Genomic DNA, 12,982 nt, shown 5'->3' with positions numbered 1-12,982 from the left:
TACACAACAGTCACGGGTTTCAATAATACACGTGGAAGAAATACTGAAATATACCATATAGCACTACATAAAAAAAGAAACTTACACAGACATGAAAACATAAAAAAAAAAAAAAAAATAATAATAATAATATAGCTCACATTTCACCCTAAAAATGTACATAAAATATGTTAAAAATATATTTAGCATAAGAACATTACAAATAGTGATTGAAATGTAAACATTTTTTTTTACGTTTGTTTATTTTTTTATTGTATTTTTATTGTGACATTATTTTCAAGAAAATTAAAACTTTTTACTAATGCATCCAGATATTTTACTTTTGAGTTTTTTTGTTTGTTTATTTAGCTCAATTTCTTGTCAACGTGTCTCATTAAAATAATTAAAACCATGATTTAAAAAAAAACAAAAAAACAATCAGAATACAGGTAGGGCAGCATAACAAATATTACCATGATATATAAACCAATTGAAAAACTAAATATTGTTATTTTCACATTATTGTAATAATTTAATTAAAATTCTACATTTTTATGCAAATATAATAATACAACTTAATAAAAAAATACATAAAAATTCACATTACAGTAATGAAAATTTGTGGAAAATGCAAAATCTTTATGCAAAATGCAACAATAAAAATAAATAAATAAATTTTATATATATATATATATATATATATAAAAAATTATATAAATATACATATTAAATAATAAATATGATAATATAATTTCTTTCCTTTTTTAAATTTTGGAGTGAAATATGATCTGACATGGCCAGGAAACAGGCATGATTTAACACACACACACACACACACACAGCGCGAGGTGGATGGTGGAAGTTCTGACCTGTTAGTTGGCTGTCGCCGGCAGCGGGTGCGATACGCACATACGGCGTGGTGAGCTGAGTCACAATAATGGCAGCTAGAACAAGAGAAGAGATCCAGCCAAACATGCGCACAGAGAGAGAGAGAGACATGCTGAGGCATCGTTACATCTGTAAGGTTATTAATGCAGAGCAGAGAGACAGACAGACGCTCGTGAGCCGCCGACACAGACAGCACTTCACTCATTTTCCTGTGTGCTTTTGTCATTTTTATTACCTTTTGTTCTTTTTACATGTTGCTTTTTAGGTTTATTTTTTATTTCTGTTTTTATTTATTTCCAGTTAGTAATTTTAACGCATTAAGCTTATTTCAGTTAGTCGTCTTTTTCTGTTTTCTTTTTATATTATATGTGTACTGCGTTAAGCTAACTGAGATTTGTCATAGCACCTGCATATTGTCCTCATTTGTAAGTCGCTTTGGATAAAAGCATCTGCTAAATGACAAAATGTAAATGTCATAAAAACAAACTTTTTTCTCATAATTATGACTTGGTATGCCATAACTGACTATTTAAAATCTCATAATTATATCTTAGTATGTCATAATTTTGACCCTTTTCTCATATTTCTGACTTTTTATCTCATACAGTAATTATGACGTTTTATCTCATAATTTGGCTTTTTCTCAATTATGAATTTTTATCTCATAATTATATCTTAGTATGTCATAATTTTGACCCTTTTCTCACATTTATGCCTATTATCTCATAATTATTACTTATGTCATAATTTTGACACTTTTCTCACATTTATGCCTTTTTATCTCATAATTATTACTTTTTATAGCACAATTTGGCTTTTTCTCAAATATGACATTTTATCTCATAATCATTACTGTCGTAATTTTGATCCTTTTCTCACATTTATGCATTTATCTAATAATTATGACTTTTTATCTCATAATTTAGATTTTTCTCAATTATGACTTTTTATCTCATAATTGTGACTTAGTATGTCATAACTTTGACTTCTTTCTCATAATTTGACCTTTTCTCAATTGTGACTTTTTTTCTTATAATTATGACTTTTTATCTCATAATTATGACCCAGTACGTTATAATTGAGATTTTTTTCTTCTTATAATTATGACTTTTATCTAACTATCTTTTATCTTAAGACTTTTATCTAATGTATTTTATTTTATTTCGGCTTTATTTCAATGAACAGAACAGTATTAATAGTTTTAGTTAATGTCTCATGTATTCTTTGCAGAAAAGTCATTGCCAGAATTTAAACTCAATTGGCCAAACGGTCAAGAAAACATTGTTTTTAAATATATTTAATTAAAGACCACAAACTACCAAAAAAAACAGTCTAATCTAATTATAAATTGATTATTTTACCCAATATTTGTCTTTTCTGTTTCTATGCTTATTTGTCAAGTATTGCATTATTAGCTTAGCAACACACTAATGTAAATCTCTAATGAGCAGATATGCTGCCTATGTAGCGTTCCAAACTCTTACTTTTGAGGGTGTATTTCAGTTTCATAGAGCAGCGGCTCACAAGGGCTTTGGAAAAGAGCTTGAGAAAGACAAAAAGACTTTATTCACATGCTCAGTGAGTAATAACAGCTGGACATTGAAGGTCAGTGAATTACTGCATGAACATTTTTGACATGTATGTGGAAAACACTATAAATCTACCCTTCATGTGTGTTTATGAGACATTTATGTCCTATAGTGTGTCTGTAGGTGTTATGATTGACAGGTATAGAGCGCAACTGCCGCCATAGTCCATGCAAAACCAATTTTATTCAATGCATTTTCATTTTGGACAAACAATAGAGGATTTTCTGCATCAGATGGGTTTCACGTTCACAATTGTTTTCAAATCTAAAGCCACAAACTCTCATTTGCATCGAACAGGCTTGACACCATTAGAGACATGGCATGTAGACAGGAAAATAGATTATGTACCATCTGTGCTCAATTAAATCACAAACAGCGGCGAGAATAGGCCCGAGCGTCGCTAACTGCCGCCCAAAGTCTCGTAACGGTCCACCAGAGGTCAGAAAACACAAAAACACCGCCTTTGTATGTGAAGTCATCGAGTTTCCATCGGAGTGATTCTCCATCTGTCGCGATGTGAGATGATTCCCCTCAGAGCCGTCAGACGCTGCGTCCAAACGCGCTCTTCTGCATTTTAACGTCACATTTTCAATGAGACAGAATGACAATGTGTTTTGTTCATTCTGATTAAACTACCGTCGAATGCAGATAATCAAAGGCTCAAGGACTTTTAACTGACGCATATATGAATGATTCAGTGAGATTCGTTTATTCATTATTTTGTATTAAGAAAGTTACAACTATTTTTAAGAACATGATTTTTTGCATTGTGTTTTCATGACAATTAAACACATTTTACCTTATATTCCATTATTGTAATTCTGTTTTAGTTTTTTGCTTTGTTTTTTTTCTTCAGTTTTTTAAAGATATAACTGAAATAACATTTAAATAAGCAGAAATAAAGTTATTAAAATGAATATTACCATGATATATAAATTAAAGCTAAAACCGTTATTTTCACTGAAAATATATGCAAAATATATATATATTTTTTTCTTAGAATTTATTTTTTTATTTTGCATTAAGACAATTATGCCTATTTTTGGGAACATTAAGAATAGTAATGCATTGCGTGAAGATGTACTAAAGTAGCACTGAAACAAGCAAAATTAATGTTATTAATTTTAGCAAACATTACCATGATATAAAAAGTAAAATTAAAAGCATGGTTATTTTCACATTACAGTAAAAGAAAATGCAAAATATTTACGCAAAATGTAATTTATAATATACATTGCAATAATACATTTATAAATGTAAATTGATAAGTTTTTTTTTTTTTACATTTAGAAAATTAAGCTTATTTTTAAGAACATTAATAATAATAATAATAATAATTATAGTAATATTTTGTGTTTTCATGGCAATTAAACACATTTTATCTTATATTGCAATTCCGTTTTACTTTTGAAGTTTTTCACAATAATTCTTCTTCTAGTTATTTAATTTAACTTAAGCATGAATTACAGTTAAACTGACAAAATGATATAGTTGCAAAACTGCAAACTTAATGACATTAACGAAGGGAAAGAAGAACAATCCAATGACAATAATCGAATAGAAATAAAGGAGAAATATAATATAATAAATAACTATTTAAAGATACTGATTGTGTATATAGTAATAATAATATATTATATATAAGTAGTACATAAATAAATCTAAGTAGTTTGAGAGCATAGGGAAACTGATTATGTCATTTCTTTGTTCAATCCTCTGATTGGTGGAGATTTCTTTGCAGAATCATGGGTAATGTTTTTTTTTTTTTAGTTTTTCACCAGGAATTCTGCTGTTATATCCCATCGATTACCAGCTACGTGGCTCACAGTAGCTCTGTCTTCGTAAGTTACCACAAATAATCAATTCACATCTGGAGGAAATGAAGGATTTTGACTTCCAGACTGTTGCGCTCTATATCTGCTATGATTTGAACATCTTGAATTGATCAGATGTGCCTGTAGTACAACTTATTTACTCACTACTGTCTGAAACGTTGACTATTTGTCACAATGCATAGTGTTTCATAGAATATATAGATATGTGAGTGTTCAGTGTGCAGCGAGTCGAGCTGGAATCAGTGGCAGCGCTGTTCAGCTTTAGGAAACATGTTTCAATCAGTGCACTCGATTACTCTCACACAGACCCACCTTTAGTGGCCACGCGAACACAATCGATCTTAGTTTCCTGCAAGAGACAGAGAGAGAGGTAAAAGGGAAAGCATTAGTTTTGTGTCACACGAGATGCAAACACATGAGCTTCAGTAATAAGAACAGCCGCTCACTTCTGATGAACCCATAAACACAACAAACTCTGAAACACGAGGGAAAAAGCTGCAGATTGCACAGCTAAAATAATGAATGCGTTTACTTACTCTTATTTCCTCAAAACCATCACTTATTTTCACACAAAAATACATTTATGATATTACTTTCTGTATTTCTTGAAAATTTTATGAAATTAAGTTTCAAGTACAAGTTTCAAAGCAGCTTTACAGAAAATCATGATGTTAATGTTAATATATTTTAACATCTTATTGCCATGTTTCCCTGTAAAAATACACAACATTCCTTAAAACAAGATCAATTTATTTTAAAAAACAGAATTTCACAAGAAAATAAGACGTGTTTTTCAGATAATATTTCTTTAGTTTAAGTTTATTTTTGTCCCTTGGTGAAATAGATTTTCTGTGAGATTTAAGGTTATATTACCTGATAACTAATACTAAAATAAATAAATAAATAAATAAATAAAAAGGAAAAAAAACATATTACATTACATATTATTACAGATTACATATATATATATATATATATATATATATATATATATATATATATATATATATATATATGAAGAGCTTTTGCAAAAACAGATAACTAAATTCATGTTTTTTATTATGTTATCATGTTTTTATTGTGTTATTAAGCTGTATTGTTTAGTTATTTTGTAAAATAACCTAATAAAAATAACCTGACTGCAGTTTGATGGAGATTAATTGGAATTCCCAATGAAAAAACATGATTTTTGAATTTAAAAATATATATTTTATATACACATATATATATATATATATATATATATATATATATATATATATATATATATATATACATATATATACATATATATACATAATATAATAACTAAAACTGAAATAAAAAATAAGAATATATAGACATTAAAAACATCTAATAAAAATATAAAATCACACAAAATTACTTAAATTAAAAAAAAAAAATAAAACATAAAAAGTATCTCTATGATACTAAAATAATACCAATGAGATTTCTGCTTGATAAACCAACACAATAAAACAAATAAACAAAATTGAAGATATATTCTCTGAAAACAAGGCTAATTATCTCATGCAATTCTGCTTCAAGTAAATTGATCTTGTTATTAAGGCTGTTTATATGCAATCAGACAAGAGCTAGTGATGGAGTAAATGAGTAAAGGCGTCCAGATAACACTGAATCTCAGCAGAGACGCTTCACGAGCCGTTTCTGCTCCACAGAATCACCAATCTGCTGCGGCGTCTGAGCGCAGCACGCACTCGACGGAAACACTGTGTGCTCCTGCGACGACCGGCAGTTTACTGGAAACGAGACGCCGCTGCTGTAAATCCAGACGCAGAGGAAGGAGTTTCACCAAACGGGAGAATGAAACATGTTTCCAGTGAAAGAGAGAGATTTATCTGGATGGGCCGCTCGTGTCTTACCAATAAAGATGGCAGATGTGAATACTCACAGAAACAGAGGTTTGCACTGGAATCCCTGCAGCTTTATTACAGTGAAATGCACTTATCTAAATATAATATAATATAATATATATATATATATATATATTTATTCCATGGTCTGTCTGAATACTGGATTCTGATTGGCTGGCAGGTATGCAGTATAACCATTTAATGCACAGGTAGTTTCAAGTCAGTTTAATCACCGTTCCATATTAATGCCCTGCTTTAATTGATGCACACTAACCAACACGCATCACTCGCTCACACACACACACACACACACACACACACACACACACACACACACACACACACATATGGAGAGAGAGAGAGAGAGAGAGAGAGAGAGGTCGGAGATTGATTTAAAACTTAAACTTTTATTTCAGCTAGCTTCCTAGGCAATATTTCTCACTTCATGATCTCAGAATTTGAATCTTGAATTAATTTAGTTTAATTTGATGTACTAAAATAAATAAAACAAATTAAATGAAAATTAATAAAAACTATTTAGACGTTTAACTGTGGTAATAAAATGACAAAAACATTACAAAAATTTTAACTAAAATTAAAATAAAAACAGGAAAATAGAAAATAGGAAAAATTGGAGAAATGTATAAACTATATATAAAAACTAAAATAAGCCATAAATTCATATTCTTTAATAAGTAGCTGTATATAAGCATTTACCAGTATATATATATATATATATATATATATATATATATATATATATATATATATATATATATATATATATATATATATATATATATATAATGAAATTGTTATAATATAATATAATACAGTTTTTGTATTAAGTTTAAAAAGTATTTTTATTTGTTTTTGTATTCATGTTAGTTTCATTCATTCACAGGCATAATTAATTTGTTTAATTTTAAAATAAAAACAGAAAATACAAAAATAAAAACTAATTTAAAATATTAAAATAACTTGACTTGTAGATTTCAAACTGACTGGTCTATCTTTAAAGAAAAAATTATATATATATATATATATATATATATATATATATATATATATATATATATATATATATATATATATATATATATATATATATATATATATATATATACACATATACAGATTTGAATTATTATATTGTATAAATAAATTTAAATGATTATATAACATTAGGCAATTCATTTTAAAATTAAAAGTTGCTAACAATAGTTAATGCACTAACATGAACAATGAGCAATTATATTATTACTATTATACTCATTATTGTGCAAATGACTCCAATAAAACCCTACAAAATGAGACATTTTAGAGCAAAGAAGATTTTCCTGACATTTTACTGTTCCATGATATTTGCGTGTTTTCCGTGACCGCTGTGACCCGTAACACGCTCTAAATCTCAGCGTGCGTGACGTTTCTGCTGAGAAACACTGAAAGGCCACGAGAGGTTTGATCTGAAGCAGGATTCCAGGAGCTCGTTTTCTCTAATAAGCCTCGTTCTGGAGACGCTTTACCTGACCTTACGACGAGTCTGCAGAGAGCAAACACCTCACTCACACACACACACACACACACTGAGCACATATTTACACAGCAAACACACAAACACATACACACAGGTATCATAATGCACACACACATCCAGATTAAGAGAAGAGGTGTTTTATAACAGAGTGAAGCAGCGTTAGAGGTGTTCCTCACTTACACACACACGCTCTCACACACACACACACACTCATACGCTCACTCACACACACACGCTCACACACACACACTCGCACACACTCATATGCTCACACACACACTCATACGCACACACACATACGCACACACACACTCTCGCACACTCACACACACGAGTTCTGTAACAGAGGAGCATCTCCCTCTCCTGCACTGAAATAAAGGATCGCCTTTTCATTAGGGTCAATTTGCATATAAAAAAGAGAGATGGCTGATAATTCTAATTTCCAATTAGACTGGAGTGTTAATAATGCATCCGTGAACAGCTGAAGCTCCGAGTCGAGCGTTTAATGCGACTCTGTCCTCACTTCACTTTTATTGCCTGCAAATTCAGCCTCTTCAAACACAGCCAGCCACATTAATGCACCAGATCTTAAACTGTCTTATATCGCTTTATGTACATTGTGTTCTACATATATAAAAGAAAAAATAAACTATACACTATATATATGTATATATATTTGGTTGTGTACCATGGTGATACCATGTTATTTTTATTTTAAAAGTACATTACTAATGTCTGAACATAATCATCAAACATACCAAAAAGTAACTTAGTATTACTACTATTATTACCAATTATGTTATTTTGGTTTTTCAAAGTACCATGGAATTTTTGAATATTTATAAAGATAGAACAGTAAGTTATATATAATACAATTTGTATGTATAGTTAGTTATTTATTAAACCCATATATATATATTTATTTATATATATTTGTTTTTGTTTTTAATATATATAATATTTTTTTAATGTTTTTGCACATTTTTACTATGAAAGTACCATTGTTTTTGGTCATGTACCATGGTTCATTAAAATAAATAAATAAATGTAAAAATTATTTTTAAAATATAATGATTTAATAATAATAACAATAATAATATATTTTTAAAGATTAATAAATAAATAAATAATAATTAATTAATAATAGATATTAATAAATTAATAAAGATTATTATTATTATTATTATTATTATTATTATTATGAACACTAATTTATTATGAACATTAATTCTTAAACCTGTCAGGTTTGCTGGAGGGCATATCAGGTGTGTTTTTTTTCTTAAAATGAATAAACATGAATAAATAAATAATGAATAGATTATTTATTAATAAGCATCAATGAAGAATTGCAGATTCTGCAGATTCTCCACATTCAGCCCTTTGTGTTCGTTTGTTAAACGTTTTCACTTTCTTCAGCTCTTACAGTTTTTTTTCAGCTGCTTTCACACAAAATCTTTTCTTGTCACAGTTTCTGAAAGCTGACGCTCAAACAGCAGAAACACACACCAAATCTGCAAAACATGCACTAATTCTCAGCCTTTGACTCAGTTTTCAGTTTCATAAAACACTTTTTGCAAAACACAACACACAATTCTTTATGCAACACACAGGAATCGATATAAAGGCAAAGGTGTTTGCAAATGTCTGCTTTTGAGATGTGTTTGTGATATTTTGAACGCAGTGCTTCATTTTGCAAGGAATGTGAGGCATTTTGCATTTCATGTGTGCAATTCTTGGATTTGTGTTTAAAGTTTTGAAAAAAAGAGGCAAAGTTTTGAAAATGTGTTTAAGCAGCTGAAAAAAACCCTAATAAACCCTCGTCTAGATCCACAGATTCCTGCAGATGTTCCTTTAACACTAGCACAGGAAACATGAACTCTAAACCTGCTAATAGGCATCTGAAAACAGCAGGCCATAATCTGACCTCGCCAAAGCATCCAGCGCGGTTGTTGTGAGACACTGAAGAAGCCAAATAAATGTGGAAGTTCTGAAAGGCAATAATTGGAGGAGGAGGAGCGTCTGAAGCGCTGAAGGTCAGTGCTGTTCTTCTGTTTCTCTGTAAACCAGTGTCACCGGGGAGAACAGAAACAGCCTCCTGTAATTGCTAGCGCTCTGCTAATTGGGAGCAATTAAAGAACAGCAGCATGCGACGCGAAGAACGCTGGACACATTATTTTACAGCAACAAGCCCAAAACACAGCACACTTGACCCGGAGCAGATAGCAAGGATTCATCGCAGTCACAGAAGATGCTGTTATATTAATCACAAGAGTCTTGAATCTGAAGTTATTTACTCTCATATAAAATCCCAAGTCTTTCAGTGAATTATCGTTATGTCATTATTATTAAATGCACTTTCACACACACACATACATATATATATGTATATATATATATAGCAATCAATGATAATACACATACATATATGTATGCATGCATGCATTGGTGTTTGGTAAAGAGTTTTTGGCTCAAGATCTGCATTTAAAGTCACAGCAAAGGTGTTCAGCTTGGATTAGGACTTGGCTTTCTGCAGACCGGTCAAGTTCTTCCACACTGACTCAATCAATCATTTCTTTTTGAACCTTGCCTTATACACAGAGACATTGACATGTTAGAATAGAAAAGAGTTCTGTCCAAACTGTTGCTTTAAAATTAGAAGCACACAATTCCCTAGAATATCATTATATGCTTAAACATTAAGATCTGTACTCATGGAAATTACTAAAGTAGTCAAACCTGTTCATTAGAAGGGGGTGCCAATACTTTTGGCAATATAGTGTATATATACACACACACACTATATTGCTTATTTATATACAAAATAAATGCTGTTATTTTAATTGCAAGACTCTTAAGTGCATCAGAGTGAGAAAAAGTTCCACTTTAAGGGTGCGTTGCAATAAATAATAATAAAAAATGGAGTCTGGTTTGGTTGTAAAGGGCAGCGTTTAAATTATTCTCGGCCCACTAGCTGCTAATTACCTGCTAGAAGTTCTCATATAACGGCTGTTTTTCTCCTTCAGAGACAAGCACAGCTACTGAAATACATGTGTGATGAGTTTATGATTGTAGTTACTCTTGATTACTAGCACTAGAGTTAGTTTGAGACAGGAGTGATTCCTCAGCTCAGTGATCAGGATCTGAGTCCGTGTGTGTTTTATTGCGTCTCACCCCGTTGGCCGTGCTGACGGCCTGATAGTAGACGCTGTAGCTCTTGTGTGGCAGCAGAGGAAGGTTCCAGTAGCCGTCGTAGGTGCGGTTGTCTCCGACGGTGAAGGGCAGCGGCGTCTGGATGCGAGCGGCCAGGAACTCTGCGCTGAAGTAATACTGTGAGTTCAGCACCGACGCGTTCTGGAAGTGGATGGGAATCGGGTAACAGCGCAGGATCTCAGCGGCTCTCTGAGAACGACGCGGACGCTCCTCTTCTACCACCACCTGATACACACTGCAGGACACACACACACACACGAAACAACGTGAGGTGATTCACAATTCTGTGGAGGAACTGCACATATACAAGATATACTTGTCAACTGAAATGAAATACAGTAAAAAAAAAAAAATCATCGCTGCAAATGTGACTGAACAATATTTATTCATTTAAAATAACCTAGATCTAACATAAATATTTCAGTGGATTTTTGTTTTGTTTTGTTATTATAAAATTCATGATTTTATATATAAAATATATAATGGTTCGGTACGCATGTGTATTTTTCAGACTTGTGCAGAGCGCAGCGCGATCATTCCTTCCTCTGTACTACTAGTTTTATCAAGAATAAACATGACTGAACATCTCATGCCTCGTGTAATCGCTCAATCAGTGTTTCAACCACGGAAAGACATCAACAAAACAGCGAGGGAATAAAATGTCACGAAGCATTTCATTCACCTCAGCAGGTCATCGGTGTCCACAGCTCGTTAGTTCACTAGAGAAACGAAGTCTAGAGAGGAGCATTTCGCTAAATATTACACCATATACTCGTTATATTTGACTAAACCTGTTAGTCTTAATTATTTAATATATGTTTAAATTAATCTGTTATGAAACAATGAGAGATGACAGTGTGTAATTGAATATATTTTAACAAATAGCCTAGAAATTGTATTATTTACAAGTTCATTTAAAAACTGCATTATGTGCAATTTACATGTTTGCATTAAAAAAAATTGTAAAGTTGAGTGTTGATCATCTATTTAAAAATAAATAGTAATTAAATTTAAGTTTGGGTTAAGTTGTTAAGCCTAATTATAACCTTATAATGTAAAAGGCTCCCTATAGTTTTAAGCATAAGCTGAGGTAGATTTTTATCACTAAGAAAATTTAAACTATAACTGAATGTATTTAAAGAAAGAGCAACTTGTTCAGTAAACCACTGTTTAAAAAAAAAAAAAAAAAAAAAAGTAGAGTTTTTCCCTACTGTACTGAAATCATACCGAACCGTGACATTAAAACCGAGGTACGCACCGATATTCATCGACAAGGCTATTATAGAGATTTTGTTTTTAACTGACTTGTCTATCTTTATGAAATACCATGGTTGTTAAGTAAATAATAAATAAATGAATTAATAAATAAATGAATAGTAATATACAAATATATAAATACAATTTTAAAGAAATTATATATATATACACATATATATATATATATATATATATATATATATATATATAAAATAAATAATGGTTCGCACGCATGTGTATTTTTCAGACTTGTGCAGAGCGCAGCGATCATTCCTTCCTCTGTACTACTAGTTTTATCAAGAATAAACATGACTGAACATCTCATGCCTCGTGTAATCGCTCAATCAGTGTTTCAACCACGGAAAGACATCAACAAAACAGCGAGGGAATAAAATGTCACGAAGCATTTCATTCACCTCAGCAGGTCATCGGTGTCCACAGCTCGTTAGTTCACTAGAGAAATGAAGTCTAGAGAGGAGCATTTCGCTAAATATTACACCATATACTCGTTATATTTGACTAAACCTGTTAGTCTTAATTATTTAATATATGTTTAAATTAATCTGTTATGAAACAATGAGAGATGACAGTGTGTAATTGAATATATTTTAACAAATAGCCTAGAAATTGTATTATTTACAAGTTCATTTAAAAACTGCATTATGTGCAATTTACATGTTTGCATTAAAAAAATTGTAAAGTTGAGTGTTGATCATCTATTTAAAAATAAATAGTAATTAAATTTAAGTTTGGGTTAAGTTGTTAAGCCTAATTATAACCTTATAATGTAAAAGGCTCCCTATAGTTTTAAGC

The 12,982-nt window shown here is 30.9% G+C and overlaps 1 protein-coding gene across 10 annotated transcripts in view; it reads right to left on the bottom strand.

Moving 5' to 3' along the window:
- Window positions 1-12,982, bottom strand: part of ptprma (protein tyrosine phosphatase receptor type Ma) — a 270,941-nt gene that overhangs the window by 90,260 nt on the left and 167,699 nt on the right. For 5 of the 10 annotated variants that reach the window (XM_058766073.1, XM_058766079.1, XM_058766074.1 and 2 more), the window contains exons 12-14: window positions 10,874-11,147; window positions 4,604-4,640; window positions 849-923 (exon numbers count right to left, since the gene is read on the bottom strand). In XM_058766073.1, the coding sequence (XP_058622056.1) occupies window positions 849-923; window positions 4,604-4,640; window positions 10,874-11,147 (386 nt within the window). The remainder of the gene's footprint in view (window positions 1-848; window positions 924-4,603; window positions 4,641-10,873; window positions 11,148-12,982) is intronic. The other 5 variants (XM_058766082.1, XM_058766078.1, XM_058766080.1 and 2 more) reach the window with 1 other exon arrangement.

This window comes from Onychostoma macrolepis, chromosome 24, assembly GCF_012432095.1.
Source record: "Onychostoma macrolepis isolate SWU-2019 chromosome 24, ASM1243209v1, whole genome shotgun sequence".
NCBI classification, from domain to species: domain Eukaryota; kingdom Metazoa; phylum Chordata; class Actinopteri; order Cypriniformes; family Cyprinidae; genus Onychostoma; species Onychostoma macrolepis.
The sequence above is the reverse complement of the archived record's forward strand: the minus strand, read 5'-3'. Positions and strand labels throughout refer to the sequence as shown.